We start from the raw sequence: 16070 nt of genomic DNA, 5'->3' as shown, positions 1-16070 counted from the left end.
AAGTTAAATTAGCAGAAGCACAATGGTTTTCGGACGGCTTTAAAGCTTGCAGACAAATGCCAAAGAGTTTTCAATTTCTTCAGCTCGACAGACTCTGTCACAGCTTGCTCAATTGCCTGTGTTCATTTCGCTCCAACTTGTGATCTCAATGGTAATCATCTAATTAACCCTCTTCTCTCACACAAGTCTCTCGTGTAAAAATATTATTTTTGTTGGAATTAATTTGTGTGTGATATTTTGTTGCTTGTGTTGCCAATGAACAGCTCTCTCTCCAAATTATTTAACCAAGAAAGAATTTTATCAACATGTGTAAAAGTATGGAAAAGATACCATGGCAAGCAACTGAGGGACTGATTGCGCTCATGAGAAGCTTCTTTCAACGCTTTTCCCATGGAGAATTAATCTTTCTTTGTTTTCCTGTAATAAGTAATGTTAACTCCATTAATTATTTTTAAAAAAAATATAATAATGAAGCTCAAAACCATTCCATTAATATGAAACTTAAATCCTCTGCATGCGACTTTTCTGGAACTGAATAAAAATGTCATTTCATATATCAGCAGTCGTGTATAAACTTGAATGTGACTACAGGTCAAATACGGAACTTGAGAATTTTTAACTGTAGGTTTCAAAATTTTTCATACTCTGTTTGGCATGCTTGTGCCGGATGAAGCTCTGATCACTTGAACCCAAAACAACTGATAGCATTAAACTTTGTTGCTCTGAAAGAAGCCTGTAAATATGCATCTGATATTTGGCTTCATATTCAAACTGATTTGTGGAGAACTCAAAAGGGTTACAGTTATTAGAAATTTTTTATTTTTCTTCCATGAAAGCTGGGGAAATATCACGATTCCTGTCACCTATGCTACTGAAAACAAGTTTTCTGCAAGGATTTAGCTGCCCGAAGAATCCGCTTTCCTTTGCATCTGTATTCATTACGTTTCATAATGGATGGCATCACAAAAAGAATTTCAGGATGCTTGCTTAGCAACTATGCCAATAACTGCATTTTGTGAATAAACTTCTTAATCCTAGCTATAAAAACCAAGAGAATTAACATGACAGTAACCCAAGTGAAAAACAGAAAGCCATAAACAGTGTATGAATAGAAGTATACCTTGAAAAACTCTAGAAATGTTCGTGGCCTGCTTAGGGATTCAAGAAGTAAGCTCATATGCTTGAACTTGCTCTTTTTCCATGGACTTCAAACCCGGGAATTGTCCAATATCATGTCCTTGGAGCGACTGAAAGTCTTTGTGTAAACCGACAGCAAATTCCTCAGGACGAACTCCATCACTTCCTAAATAGTCTGCAATCTACATAGACCAATTACGTTATTTATATAAGAATAATCAAGTTTCAAGCTAATGTTCTTGAAACTTGTCTGATATTTCAACCTGATTGAAGCCAATCTACAAATTATATTTAGATGTCCATATAGGGATAGAATGGTTGTCCTAGATTTATTTTATTTATTATATCAACCATGAAATATATGGTTACATGCACAAAATAAAACCAAATAAGCAAATGAAAATCATATTCTTGCTTACATGATTGGCAAGAGCCATGCCACTCAATGCAGCTGACTCTACGCTTGAACCCAACAGCCAATCGCCACATATACCGGCCCTTCCATGAGGATCAAAGATACATGGAATACTTGGAGTATTAGTTGGAAGAGCTGCACCCCTACACATTCCCCCAACCCAAAAAAGAAATAAATAAATAAAATAGATATATAAATAAACAAATACCTAATTCATCACAGAGGAACTATTTTCTTAATTATGAAATTCTCAAGTTGTTTTATATATTTAATAAATTGGAATGACATGTACCATCTTTTTTTCAAATAAGCGTAACAGGAAAATAGAATTAGTACTATACACAAGTCCACACAATAACTTGTCAAGCTTGTCCAAATCAACCACTCATTCTAAACCAACACCAACAGCAAATAGTTATAGGTCAAGTAGGTTACAAGGATCCAGATTGGACATGATAAAAAAATGAAATTACAAGGTCATGTCCTTAAAAGTGGAGTCTTACCATAACTGGACTCGAGAATAAATGGGCTTCTGAAGTGAACCTTTCGGTCGGCCAAGTGCAGCTTCAACACCCTCGAGCATACCTGTTTTCACCTTCTCTGCTGTTGCAGTTGGGATATTTTCCTAATAAATGATAAAAAAAAATATCATAAAAAATCTTGCAGAAAGCCTAAATTGCAACATATACGTATCTACACAGCACCAAAGTTCGCTGTAAAATTGAAATGTCATATTGATTCAAGTATAAAAGGGAACATAAATATGTACAAAAAGACAGAACTTATTGCAGCCTTGTTTCTATAGCTTGGAGTTCAAGCTGAAGCATGAATGGATTCAAATCTAGGCAATTGGTTAAAAAGTGTGCCAATGCTAGCATATTATCATGTGTAAGCAAGTACTTCAAACAACACCCACATTTATATACAAACTGACCTGTGGAACCTTGTTTTGTTTTCCGTAAGCTGCAGTGCTGAAGAAGGTCCAACAGTGAGGAGCATCACTCTGAGAATTCAAAAGTTTTGCTGAGTTATTTGCCATCCATGAGACAGAATCAACACCTTTCACAAAGGCGCCTTCAAATGTTGATGCACTGCCCAGTGGGAGGGGGTCCTCAAATGCAGCAAGAAGGGCCCATACAGAACTTAGTTCCAGCCTCTACAAACCAGGAAAATGGGTTATGAATCTTCAAAATAATTGGAATTGGCTACTGAATAAAACATAGGCTAGATAATATTAAAAGAACTGAACATTTCAAAGCATATACCTTCATTTGTCTAGTTATTTGAGGTAAGCCAGATGAACCAAGCAACCGGTTTGCACATTTTCCTATCATTACATGAAGGAACTATTATTACAAAGCTAAGCCAAAATGTAAACAGAAAAAGACAGGCAATTAACAGTCGAAAGAGTCAGCAAAAAAACATAACCTCGACTTCTGAATCTAGAAACCTAATGTGGTTGTTAAATTTATATAGATATTTTTTAACTCTTCCATAACAACCTACGTAATACTCAACGGCCAGTGAATGAATGGCACAACTTGATAGTCTAGCTCATCTTATTCTAACCTAACTAATAGCCATTCAATACCAGTCTTCCAGTTGATTAAATTTACAAGTTGCTCTTAATCTTACTTGTAATCTAGTCATCATTTTCTCCAAATTGACAGTGAAAAATCAGTATGAAATTCTATGAAGTTTTCAGCCCTTTTTGAAGCCCTAGTATCCCAGAAAACATAAGAACTCAGTGCAAGGCTTATTTAGGTCGTGTTATAAATGCCCTGGCTAAACCTATTGATGGTCGAGGTGAAATTTCAGCTTCTGAATCTAGATTAATTGAATCCCCAACTATAAAGTTATATAATGTAACACTATATGCATTCTAACCCCCCAGGGTATTCCAGGATGGTTAGGGAGAGGGACCCCTTCCATAGGAGTTTGGATTTGGGTAGGATTTCCCTGTAATAAACCAGATTATTTGCCATTCCTAATCCACTGTAATGATAGAGACTAAAATCAGAAATATATATATATATTTTTCCAATAGCAAAGCCAATTGTCACATTCATGCAACTGCGAAAAACAATAACCTGCATTTTTGGAATGCAAATGCAAGACTATAACTTTGGACACTCGTATTATTTCTCTTCCTCATATTTCCACTACTCTCCAGAGAGCTGATGTATTTACCAAGGCTATGACACGAAAGCGTCATCAGTTTCTTGTGAGCAAATTGATGCTTCTTGATCGATCAGCATCAATTTGAGGGGGGATGACAGCATATATCAAGGCATAAATTATGTATCATAGCTGTATATATATTGTAATTAGGAGTATCTGTAATTTCCTTGTTTAGATAGATCTAATTACTAGAAATTAGCCTAGATTTGGTTGATGTAATAGCTGAAAATCAGCCTTGTAAATCTCTACAGTTTCTATATAATGAGAGGAACTCTCACAATGAGAGATATTCAATCCAATTGACAATGCAACTGCAAAAAACAATAATCTGCATTTTTGGAATGCAAATGTAAGACTATAACAATCCACAGAGAGAGAAAACGAGAAAGGATAGGAGCACTGAATCACCATTATGAGCAATAACGACCACGTCAAACTGCCCACGTAGTTTCACATTCTCGCTCAAGTGCCACATCCCATTAAATGGCTGAAGATTACTTATCCAGCAAGGTCTCACTATGCTAACCATAGAGGTCTGCAACAAGAATCAAAATGAATTAAGCCAAGGCATGAGGGACAGAGGAACTTATTTACTTGATTTAAAAGTAAGGTATGCCATTTAAGATGTTGTATATAACTAACTCCAACTCACTATTAATAATCCATTATCCACATATGGAGCCTGTTACTTCACAGGAATTGTAGTCATCATACAGCGGTGCAAAATGTTCATGCTGGTTATTCTTTTCGTCAGTTATGATCATTATCGGCCCATTTCATTAAGTATAGTCATGCAGCCTAAGCAATTAAAATCATGTGACCATGTAATTATAGCTTTTAGTTTATATACTCTTATCTTCGTTCTCTGGTAGAACCTCAACGGTATAATGATTTTGGGACTTTGAATACCCAAGCAGCAACACTACCTTCCACCAAACTTCAAAACAATACTTCGGTTTTTTTACCATTGTGATTTGATTAGACAATTTTCTCCTTTTAATCCAAAGAAGCATGATAGAATCAACAAGAAAAGAACACAAAAGCAAAACAAAGATTTGTCACCTGCGCCAATAAAGAGTCCGCAAGAGGGCGCATCCCATTAACACCGATGTATTTTGGAGGTGAAGAAGGAAATGGAGTGAATTGGCCACCCACTTCAAGCTCTCCAATCACACCTTCCCATGGTCGCACCAGACCTCTCTCCAACCAACCATCAACCAACTCATGAAACTGAGAATCATTCACAGTAAAGAATTGAGCAGCATGATCAAATATCAGTGGTTGAGGACCAATCATTCTGGTTCCCATTCTTCCTCCCAAGCCATGATTCCCCTGATATAGCAAAGCACAGTGTTAAGAATACATAAATGTGGTTGACTAAAATATTCGATAAACCCCCACTTTTATTTAGCAGCTAATGTTTTAATTTCATTCCTCAACAAACGCGGATCAAAGGTCAGAGAACCTCAATTCCAAAACATGCTTATAATCAAAATTCAATGCATAACAACACATGCTAGACTTTTGACAGCAAATTTTTTACATTACCATTATACAAGCGTATACTCTCAAATACAAACACAACCTAACCATATTAAACAGATAATTGAATTGGCCACCCACTCCAAGCTCTCCAATAAAAAACACAAAAGTACAGAAAAAAAAGCAAAGGCCAAGAAACCAGACAAATGACAAACCGTGTCAAAAACAGTGGACTTGACACCTCTCTTATCCAAACTCAAAGCACAAGCGAGACCGGCCATGCCTCCACCAATAATCCCCACATGCGGGTCACTGGAGACGGGTGCAGTGAACGTGACTTGCTCTTGAGCGAATGTTTTCTTGAGAGCTGACCTTCTCGAACTGCCATAGGACGACCTTCTGCGGTTTCTTGGAGTGGGTTTTCTAGCATTTGCGTTGTTGGGTTTTGGCTGAGAAGAAGTTGCTTTAATGGTTGAAGTAAGTGTCTTTGCTTTTGAGAGTCTTGAGTGTTTTGGGGGTTTTAACGGTTGAAGAATCAGAAAAGATGAAGATGCAGAGGAAATGAAAGTGGCCATCATTTACTGGTAGTTTTGTTCGTTATAATCTTGTTCCTTATCCTATGTTTTTATACTTGATGCTGCCCTGCTCTCTGCTGAAATACTTTTTTTTTTTTTTTGTAGCTGCAAAAGGAGTTTAATAGGATTCAAATTTATCATTAATTAAGATCGCATCATATGTTGAATTTTGGATTAATTTTTATATGATATATTTGATTTTAATTTATCTTTACTAAATATTTTAGCCACATATATCTCTCCGAGTATTAATGCGGACAAAATTTCGAGCTACAGCTCCACGGGCTTCTTTCTAAATTATTGTATTGAGTTCTTGTGCTAGTGCCCCCCAGCAAATTTTAGATTGAAATATATGTGTAAATTGTAATAATTTTGAAAAAAAAAAAAAAGAACAAAAGAAAAGTTCAACGCTATCAAGGACATAAAATATACACTTAGAATAATTAAGAGTAAATATCTTCCCAAATATTAGTGGAAACCTATTTTCAAGTAATTGCTCCACAGATTTCAAAGTTGTATTACTAAATATATGTATTTAGATCCCCACTATATTTTAGATTATAAATGTGGGAATTGTAACAATATTTTTTTTTTTCAAAAAAAGAGTTCAATGCTGTCCAAGATATAGAATATACACTTGGAAGTTGGAATAAATAGTTGTTTCACTTGTTTTGTTTTTTGTCTTTGAAATTTGTATTAACCAAACATATTAAACAAATTACACTGCAAGTGCATGAACATATAAAACCATATTTGGTTTGCAAACTATTAGAAGCTGCAAGTGATAATTGAAAGCAGATACTCAGAAGGGTAGCCTCTCAATAAGAGAAGTCCAGAATATTGAACCTGCAGCAACAAAGTTTGATTTAAGATACAAGGATCATAAAATTGTGATGCATAGATCAAAATTAGAAGAAAGAATGTCCACAGAATCTCGATACAACTCGTATAAATGTACAAAAGATTTCAAAAACTGCCACTCTCAAGTTCATTACTATTGATGTAGATCAATAGTAAAAATTTTATTGATGTACGAACTCCACCACTTCATAAATAATCTGCAATCGATGTAGATCACATTATTTATATATGAATAATCAAGCTTCCAGCTTATTTTTTGAAATTCCTTCCCTGATATCTCAATCTAAATTGATGCCAAGTATAAAAGTTCATGTTTAAATGTCCCCATATAGGAATATAAATGTTGTGTTACAGATCATTTTACTTGATATTAATTGTCGATCATCACACGCGCGCGCGCACACACATATATAGGACTTTGATCAGGTGGGCGATATATCTCGCTCTCCAAAAGCGTGCGAGAAAGAGCCGTGCGGTAGGAAGCAAAAAGCTGCACAGCTCTCTTCAAGATGAGGCTGATCATGTTGGATCTAAGAGAGCGAGATCGCCTACCTGATCAGATCTCATTATATATATATATATATATATATATATATATATATATATATACATACAAGAAAACTTACTAATCTAAGAATTTTGGATTGTATTAGAGTTTGGGACGTGTTTACAAAATTGTAAACAAACTTTTACTATGTTGTAAACCAGGTTTATAACATTGTAGAACAGTGAAAAATGAATGTCAAGTCCCAGATTTATTTGAAGCTATATAAATAAAACCAAGCAAGCAAATGAAAATCATATTATTTGCTTACATGATCAGCAAGAGCCATCCCAGTTAAGGCTGCTGACTCGCCGACTCTAAACTTGAACCCACAACCAATCGCTAAATATACCATCCCTTCCATGGAGATAAAAGATACATGGCATACTCGGAGTATTAGTCGGAAGAGCCACCTCTGCACGACTGCACCCCGAAAACAGAAATCAACCTAAGTCATTACAAAGGAACAGAGTTTTCTTAAATTTCTATGCTAATCATGATTGTTTAGAAAACGTTAGTGAAAATCTCAAATTATTTCAAATATTTAAGAAATTGGAATCACATGCTCCATTTCGTTTTTCAAATGAGCAAAACCAGACTGTCCAAATCGACCACTCTTTCCGAAGCTAAATTGCAACATAAATCTACACTGTAAAATTGAAATATCATATTGATTCAAAATATAAGGCAGAAAATCAAGCTAATTTTATTACCAAGACAAAAAATGCACATAAAACTGAACTCATTACGGCCTGTTTCAACAGCTTGGGATTTCAAGCTGAAGAATGAATCTATTCTACTATGCCAGTGCTCTCAGCAATTGGTAAAAAAGTGTGTGAAAGTAAACATATATGTATTTATGAACCTTAATTCGCTTTCCGTACCCACTCACTAATTATCAGAAATCAAATAGCATTATTGTAAGAACTAAAAATATTCACACAGATAAGGACATCAACTCATTATTGTAAGAACTAAAAATGGCATCAGAACATCAACTCAAACATTACTATTTCACAAACATCTTCAGATGTCTGCAATAAGATATAATGACGATTGCAGACACAGTACATCGGAGATACTTAAGAAAATGCAACTTCAAAGTTGCTTCTCTCTTCCTCCAAAGCTTTGTGTTTTTGCTCTAATTTAGTACAAAACTAGAAGATGGAAATGACAAGAAGATACAAAAACATTATTTAGATAACACATTTGAAAATTAATTTTCTATTTAATTATTTGATAAATGAAAAATACCTCCTCCTGTTTCCTAGCACGTTCAGAGCATATAAATTTTGGAGCCATTCCAACAATTACCTTTTGTATAGATGCTTCCATTCTATGTATATCAAAGCCAACAATAGTTAAAAGCACACTGAAATAAAAAGCACACTAAAATAAGAAACAAAGGATGCGAGGAAGCAACAGACCAACTATGTTCTTCATCAAGAAGCTTCTTGTTATCAAGTTGCGATAGCTTCCTTGATTCAGGGGTGAGTTTGGCCAAAAGAAATTGCAGAATATCAAAGACTAGCAAAAACTTAAAATCCATAATTTGTACAACATTGATCATTGCGAACAAGATCACGATGATTTTGAATTCCCATCAGACTTCACGCACCATACAAATTGCTTATTCAGTTAGCAAGATATTCTTTTTGAATGTAAAGCAAATAGGATCACAAGATTACAAATCTACGAGCTAAGGACTTTCCCAAGGTGCACCAGGGAAGCAAAACAAAACAAAGGTTATAATGTAGAGCAGTTCCAATTAAATCAAGCATACAGACTGAATCAAGAAGGCATATAGTGGGTAAAGATTCCTAACACGAAAATAAAATGAAAATATAGTAAAGTGGTTAAGAATTTTTTTAAATTTTTTCTTGAACAGATTTAAGGAAACCTACACTTTAATGCAAGAAAAACTATTTTTAGGCAACTTTATAAAGTACAAACTCCATTGGTTGAATTTGTTATCTATTTGCTTGATAAAGTTGCCTAACTCCTTACAAATAGTTGGAATTTTTTTGCCTCGTCAGACCACCAATTATATTGGCTGTAGTTAATGTCAAGTTTCTCGTTAAGTTCATTGATCTTTCAACTTAATAATAAAGAATAGTAGCTTTCACAATTTATCCAATTGAGGATTTAAGTTACCTGTGAATTCTTCTTTGGCATAAGGGATTGCACATTACTGCTTTCAGCTGCAGTTTTGGCCCCCCATGTCTAGTTGTGCCCGAAGCACGTTTTTCAGTTGCCATAGCAAAGGGCAGTGGAACAGTAAAACTTGTACGCACATTAGCAGGACCACGAGATTTAGATAGAGAGTTTGACTTTTGCACTTCCGGCTAGTCGTTTGTGTCGTCAGTTACATCAACATCAAAATTTTTACATTCCACATAAAGCTCCTCCTGTTTCTCATTACGATTTGAAGAACCTATGCTGCTCTATTGTGATAATAAGTCAGCAATTAGTATAGCTCACAATCCTGTTCATCATGATAGGACTAAACACGTGGAGGTTGATTGACATTTTATTAAAGAAAAGCTTGATGGAAACATTATCAAGCTTGAATATGTGCCTACATCTCACCAACTGGCTGATATCCTCACAAAAGGACTCTCAGAACAGACTCATGACTTTCTTGAAGGCAAGCTTGGTCTAAAGACATTGCTCAAGCAAAGTAAATATATGTGTGGATGAAATCAGAATTATACATAATTAGAATTGTATATATTAGGATCTATGTTATTTGGCAAGATTTATTTCCTTAAATAGGTTTACTGATTTGTTTCCTTAGAATTAGATTTCTAGCTATTATAGCTCTGATTTTGTGGGATTTGATTTATTCCCCTGTAATCTATTTAAAGAGGAGTAATTCTCATCAATTAAACATAGAAATTATTCATTCTAATCTGTGAATTTTTCTTGGTATCAGATATGCACACATGTGGTGTAACAAGACCGCATAAACACTTGAGAAAGGTTCTCTTATCCATGTCAGAATCTATAATACAACTCTCCACGCTTGAGAAGATTTCACTCGACTTGGAATTTTTTTTTTTAAGGTAACTTATTTTAAGACATTTAGACTGTTTAGATTGTTTTTTTCAATTATCATTGATTGTATGATATTTTCATCTTAATAGAAAAGGCTAAGATTTTTTTACTTGTACCTTATGTCTGAAGTCAACAGTTTAAATTTAAACTCTCAAATTCATTTACAAAACCAAACTACTCATAAGTACCTATAGTCGGACCTTAAAAAGAATAGATAAAAACAAACATATTTTTCAGTTATATATATTCAGATATGTTGAGACTTCAAAAAATAATTAATAAATAAAAATAAAAATTGCAGACACAGTTTATCAGAGAAACTTAAGCAAATGCACCTACAGTCTTGCTTCACACACACAGGCTTCTCTCTTCCTCCAAAGTTTGTGTTTTTGTTCTAATTTCATGTAAAACTAGATGATCAAAATTACAATTAAGATACAAAAAAAATTATTTAGATAACACCATTGAAAAGAAATTTTAAATTTAATTATTTGATTAAAAAATTACTTCTTATCGTTTCTCAGAAGTTCAGAGCATCTAAATTTTGGAGGCATCAAAGCCAACTTACATGAAACGATACAGTCAAAAGCAGACTAAAATAAGAAGCATGTGATTTGAAACAAATGAACATAACACGTTCCAAATATTTAAGAAATTGCAATCACATCTTCTATTTTTTGTTTTCCAAATGAGCGTAACCCCGAAAATAAATCAGAACTACATGCAAGTCCACAAAATCACTTGTCAGATCTGTCCAAATCGACTTCTGAAGCTAAATTGAAGAAAAACTAAATTGCAATATAAATCTATGCTGTAAAATTGAAATGTCATGTTGATTCAAGTATAAGGCAGATGATCAAGCTAATATTATTACCAAGTCTACACAAATATGCACATAAAAACTGAACTCATTGCGGCCTGTTTTAATAGCTTCGGATTTCAATCTGAATTGTGAATCTATTCAAGCATGCTAGTGCCCTAAGCAATTGGTTAAACAGTGTGTGAACGTAAACGTATATTTACAACAAAAACATATATTTATTTATGAACCGACCTGCAGAACCTTGTTTTGCTTTCCATACCCTATCACTAATTATCAGAAATCAAATAGCATTATTGTAAGAACTAAAAATATTCACACAGATAACGACATTAGCACATTATTGTAAGAAGTAAAAGTGGCATCACAACGTCAACTCAAAACATTATTGTTTCACAATACAACTCAAATTTCACCAAGCTCTAATAAATGAGACATAATAATAAGGCACATGTATTGTTTCACGTTTATACTAAACATTTTGATGCTGCGTCAAAGATTTCATAAAAATGGTTAGCCCACTCCGACTGAACCTCGTCTATTTCAGCCTCAGTGTAGGTGTCCTATTGAACTGTTAACCATAAAACCAATGTCATCAAACTTCCAATGCAATGCCACATATACGCTATAAAACAAACGTGATATTATTTTATTATCAGTAACACAATTTGTTCATTAGCAAACCAACGTCGGCTATTATGTACTCCATGTAACTCATGACATAATAGCCAAGCTCCACATTTCCTAGCTGTTGCAGGGTCTATTCACAGTTAAAAGCCAAACAGTTAGCGACAAATCTCATTTGTTTTAGTTAAAGCAATAGCCACACTGCACTTAGCTAAGGTAATTTGTTTTACCTCCACAAATCTCATCTTAGATCTATAATTTCAGTTTTCCTCACTATATATTCTATGTTATGAACAGTATCATGGCATTGTATGAAATAACTACAGTAGCTATCTCTGAAATATATTGAAGAAACCTACAAATATGAACAGTGTCAAACAGAAAGGAGTCCATAATCAGGATCAGGATTACCCCTCTTAGGATCCAAATAAAACAATTCCTTTTTCACCACATCAATAACAACTAATTCCCAATATCATGGAAGCTAAAACAGAAGACAAGGAAAAATTAAAAGGGGAAGAAGAAAGCATGAATCATGGAACGCATGCTAAAATGAATGAAGAAAGATTATAACATTTAATTAGAGTTTGAAATTAACATACCCGGGATTCAATGGCATGAATATGAATAATCCATTTTGGGCATTTTTCAATTAACACACCTGAGGTTCTTCTCATAATTCTTTGAATAAACCGAAAGAGCATATTACCAGTTTAAATGGTAAAGTGACTCTTGTTCACTCAAGGGAAGCCCTGTGAATTGTCTCAAATAATATTACTTTTTGTAATGCATTCCTTGAATAACATGCCTTAGGGACCAACCCCTGATTTCCTTTCATTCAATAAACTTCATATGCCAAATGCAGCACTTAAAAGATACATCCAATAAGGAAATATGACAACTACAAGGATAGTCCAAAATTGAACTCATTGCAGCCTTGTTTCAATAGCTCAGATTTCAAGCTGAAGTATGAATGGATTCAACGAGTCCAAGCAATTGATTAAAAAAAATAAAAAAAAGTGTGCCAATGCTAGCATATAATCATGTGAAAACAAGTATTTTAAACAAGACACACATTTATGTGCAAAAAGACCTGTGGAACCTTGTTTCGTTTTCCATAAGCTGCAGTGCTGAAGAGGGTCCAACAATGAGCGCCGTCACTTTGGGAACAAAAAAACTTCTCTGAGTTATTTTCCATCCATGAGACAGCCTTTAACAAAGGTGCCTTAAATGATGCTGCACTAACTAGTAGACAGGGATCCTCAGATGCCGCAAGAACGCCCATATAGAACTTAATTGCATCCTCTACAAACTGGATAAATGCAACATGAAACTTCAAAACAATTTAGGAATAGTCGACTAAGCAAAGCATTGTTTAGATAACACTAAAAAACTGAATATTTCAAAGGATATATACCTTCATTTTTCTAGCTATTAGAGGTACACCAGATGAACCAACAACCGGTTTGCACATTTTCCTATCATTACATCTGGGCACTATTACTGCAAAGCAAAGCCGAAACAAAAAAGGACATAGGTAATTAATGGTCTACAATCAACTGATGAAAAAGAAGAGAAACAGGCATAATTTTTTTTTTATTTTTTATCATCCAGAACCTATTCTAGCTACTCATTTATATCAGATGTTTTCAACTCTTCCATAACACCTTATATCATAGTCATAAAGGAAATTTACTAGGCACCAACAGGATATTATCAACATGATGAATTGTGGACATCTGAAAAAGCAATTGAATGAATGATATAGATTGAAAGCTCATCTCATATTATTCTAACCTAATCAAATGGCATTTAGTCCCAGCCTTCTAGATGTTTACAGCTGAAAATTGCTATGAAGATTAGCAGTAATCTATCCATCACCTTTTCACCAAATCTAGGGAAGAAACCTGTTTGAAATTTTTAGCTCTTTGCGATGTCCTCGTATCCCAAAATGAATCACTATATAGTCATACAATGTAACATATATTTTATAGATAATTAATTGACACAACTTCTAACCTGCCAGAGTATTCCAACTCAAAGCCCTCAAGATTTGTCATGGAGTGGGATCCCTCTCATAGGGGTTTAGATTTACATAGGGTTTCCCTGCACTGCTGTACAAAACTTGAACCTTTGCCACTCCTGGATCCAGGGTAATGATGGAATGTAAAACTGAAAATTTTCTTTTTTTTTCTTTTTTTCTTTTTTTTCCCCAATAGCCAAGCCTATTTTAACATTTTGCCACTGCAATAAACAAAAACATGCATTTTCTTAATGCAAAATCTTAAGACAATAAATTTCTACTGAGAGAGAGAGCAAAGGTAGCAGCACTATATCACCATTACGAGCAGCAATAATTACATCAAACTGCCCACGAGGTTCTCCATTCTCGCTCAAGTGCCACATCCTATTAAATGGCTCAAGATCCTGCAGCGTCTCACTACATTAACCACAGAGGTCTGCAACAAGCATGAAAAAGTATTTAGCCATGGCATGAAGGACAAATGAACTGATTTACATACTTTAATAATAATGGTGTACCATATAAGACATTGTATATAACCAACTCCAATTCAATTTTAATATTCCATATATAGAGCCTTTTACTTTGAAGGAATTATATTCATAATACAGTGGTGCAAAATGTTCACGCTAGCTCTTCTTTTCCTCAGTTATGATCAGTATCGTCACTATTTCTTTCAGTCTACCCATATAGCCTAAGCAACCGAAATAATGTGATCATGTAATTGTGGTTTAAGTTTGATATACTCTTATCTTCCTTCTCTGGTCAGAACTCAAAATTATAATGACTTTGAGACTTTGTACCCAAATTTCAAAACTACCTTCCAACAAACCTCAAAATAATACTGCAGATTCTTACCATTGTGACTTAATTAGACAATTTCCACATTTTTTATGCAAAGAAGCATGTAAAATCAACAATAAAAGAACACAAAAGAAAAATATAAAAAGATTTGTTACCTGGGTCAATAAAACTGCTCTACATCAATTGTTACAAACTCATAAGGTAGAACTCACACATCCCAACTAGGTGACGACCCCATGGTCACAAAGCCACTCACACACCCTGGGGCCAACTTTAGAGGGTGGAACTCACACACCCTGACTAGGGGGCACCCCTTCGGTCACAAAGCCACACACACTCTTAAGTCCAACTTCAGTGAAGCGAACTACTCTAATACCAATTGTATTAGAGTAGAGCAGTTTGCTTTTTCACCAAATCAACAACAACTAATTCAAGCCAAAATAGGAGAGGGCCCAAAAAAAGAAGAGAGAATTATGAAACACACGCTAAAACGAATGAAAGATCATTTTTCACTCAAAGGGAAGCCGTGCGAATTGTCTCAAATAATTTTACTGTTTGTATTGTATTCCTTGAACAGCATGCTTTTAAGACCAACTCCTGATTTGCTTTCATTCAATAAACTTCATGTGCCAAATTCAGGCCTTAAAAGATAGATCCATTAATTAAGATACTCTAGAGTTATTTACAAATACTAATACATAAAGGACAGAACAACATACATGAATATGATGCGCCATACATGAACCTGATGTTAGCAAATACCTAACCAGACACCAGCTAATTTACTAGTCTGCTCAACTTATCTCGTAACCTATCAAGAAACAAACAGGCACTGCTTTAGCCAAACCTCGCAGGATCTTCTTTGATCTTGACTCCGGCTTTTGCTCTGGCTTCAGTTCAGTGAAGGTAAATCTTTGTTGTCGCATATTACCCAGTTATTCATACGATGGCCAGCTTGAAGCTCAAAGGAGTGAGTTGCAGAAGTTGTCATGATCTTGAAATATTTGTGTATGTATCGGTGCAGAGACCTGAGGATTTGATGCAGATATCTATGGACATGGGTCATTTTATTTTCTTTGTCGTCTCGTTCTTATCTTCAAAAGTTGCCTTTACTCTGTCTCTACTGCGTTGAAATGGGAGGCTGTCGAAGGGGAAATGTGGGGCTATGGCTCGACCATTGGCTCAAACCCATTATCCATGCACTCAAATTGGTTTTTTTTTTTTAATTTAAAAATGGTCCCAGCGGTAACAATTAAAAAAAAATGATTAAAGGTGGCTCCTATGGATGGGTCCTCCCAAAACATCTCGTGGTTAGGAAAAAAAAAAAAGAATTTGATGCCATGCTGCCATCTTGCAGATTCTACACCTGACCCCGCTGCAGTTACTCCTTTATCCTGTGGCTATCTCGTTACGCACGTACGTATGAAAGTGGAACATTTGAGCTCCCCGATCGGGAGCAGAAAAACGAACCATTTTTTTTTCATTCAATACTATTTAAAAGGCAAAGAAAGCATTTTTTTTTTTTTACCCAACAACATTTATCA

At 34.8% G+C, this 16070-nt stretch overlaps 1 protein-coding gene and 1 long non-coding RNA gene across 8 annotated transcripts; both read right to left on the bottom strand.

The window, feature by feature from the left end:
* Positions 1-330: 330 nt before the first annotated feature.
* On the bottom strand, positions 331-9616 carry LOC18034382. Of its 6 annotated transcripts, XR_002904368.1 has the most exons (12): positions 8623-9616; positions 8450-8531; positions 7467-8352; positions 4796-5065; positions 4142-4268; positions 2818-2879; positions 2487-2708; positions 2056-2177; positions 1557-1695; positions 1121-1319; positions 645-929; positions 331-417 (listed from the first exon to the last, which is right to left on the bottom strand). XR_002904368.1 is itself a non-coding variant. In XM_024179655.1 (10 exons), the coding sequence occupies exons 2-9, from the start codon at positions 5791-5793 to the stop codon at positions 1161-1163; spliced, it is 1464 nt and encodes a 487-aa protein (XP_024035423.1). In that variant the 5' UTR covers positions 5794-5895; positions 9350-9616; the 3' UTR covers positions 333-417; positions 1121-1160. The 6 variants fall into 6 exon arrangements, 2 of the variants coding, with proteins under 2 accessions (XP_024035423.1, XP_024035424.1); XR_002904369.1 differs by lacking the exon at positions 8450-8531 and having other exon boundaries at positions 7467-7618; positions 9350-9616; XR_002904367.1 differs by lacking the exons at positions 7467-8352; positions 8450-8531 and adding an exon at positions 5431-5895 and having other exon boundaries at positions 645-1006; positions 9350-9616.
* A 520-nt stretch (positions 9617-10136) lies between these two features.
* On the bottom strand, positions 10137-15718 carry LOC112096255. 2 transcript variants are annotated; one of them, XR_002904365.1, is made up of 6 exons: positions 15246-15718; positions 14039-14158; positions 13719-13943; positions 13497-13606; positions 13117-13202; positions 10137-13011 (listed from the first exon to the last, which is right to left on the bottom strand). It is a non-coding gene; the product is annotated as an uncharacterized LOC112096255 (long non-coding RNA). The 2 variants fall into 2 exon arrangements; XR_002904364.1 differs by lacking the exon at positions 13497-13606.
* Positions 15719-16070: the final 352 nt, after the last annotated feature.

This window comes from Citrus clementina, unplaced genomic scaffold (genome assembly GCF_000493195.1).
Source record: "Citrus clementina cultivar Clemenules unplaced genomic scaffold, Citrus_clementina_v1.0 scaffold_8, whole genome shotgun sequence".
Lineage (NCBI taxonomy): Eukaryota > Viridiplantae > Streptophyta > Magnoliopsida > Sapindales > Rutaceae > Citrus > Citrus x clementina.
The sequence above is the reverse complement of the archived record's forward strand: the minus strand, read 5'-3'. Positions and strand labels throughout refer to the sequence as shown.

Coding starts and splice junctions, on each gene's coding strand:
- LOC18034382 (XM_024179655.1), bottom strand. CDS start 5,793: ATGATGGCCACTTTCATTTCCTCTGCATCTTCATCTTTTCTGATTCTT. Junction 2,178..2,486: donor AACAAAACAAGGTTCCACAG/GTCAGTTTGTAT, acceptor ATCATTTATTAG/GAAAATATCCCAACTGCAAC. Junction 1,696..2,055: donor TATTCTCGAGTCCAGTTATG/GTAAGACTCCAC, acceptor GGGAATGTGTAG/GGGTGCAGCTCTTCCAACTA.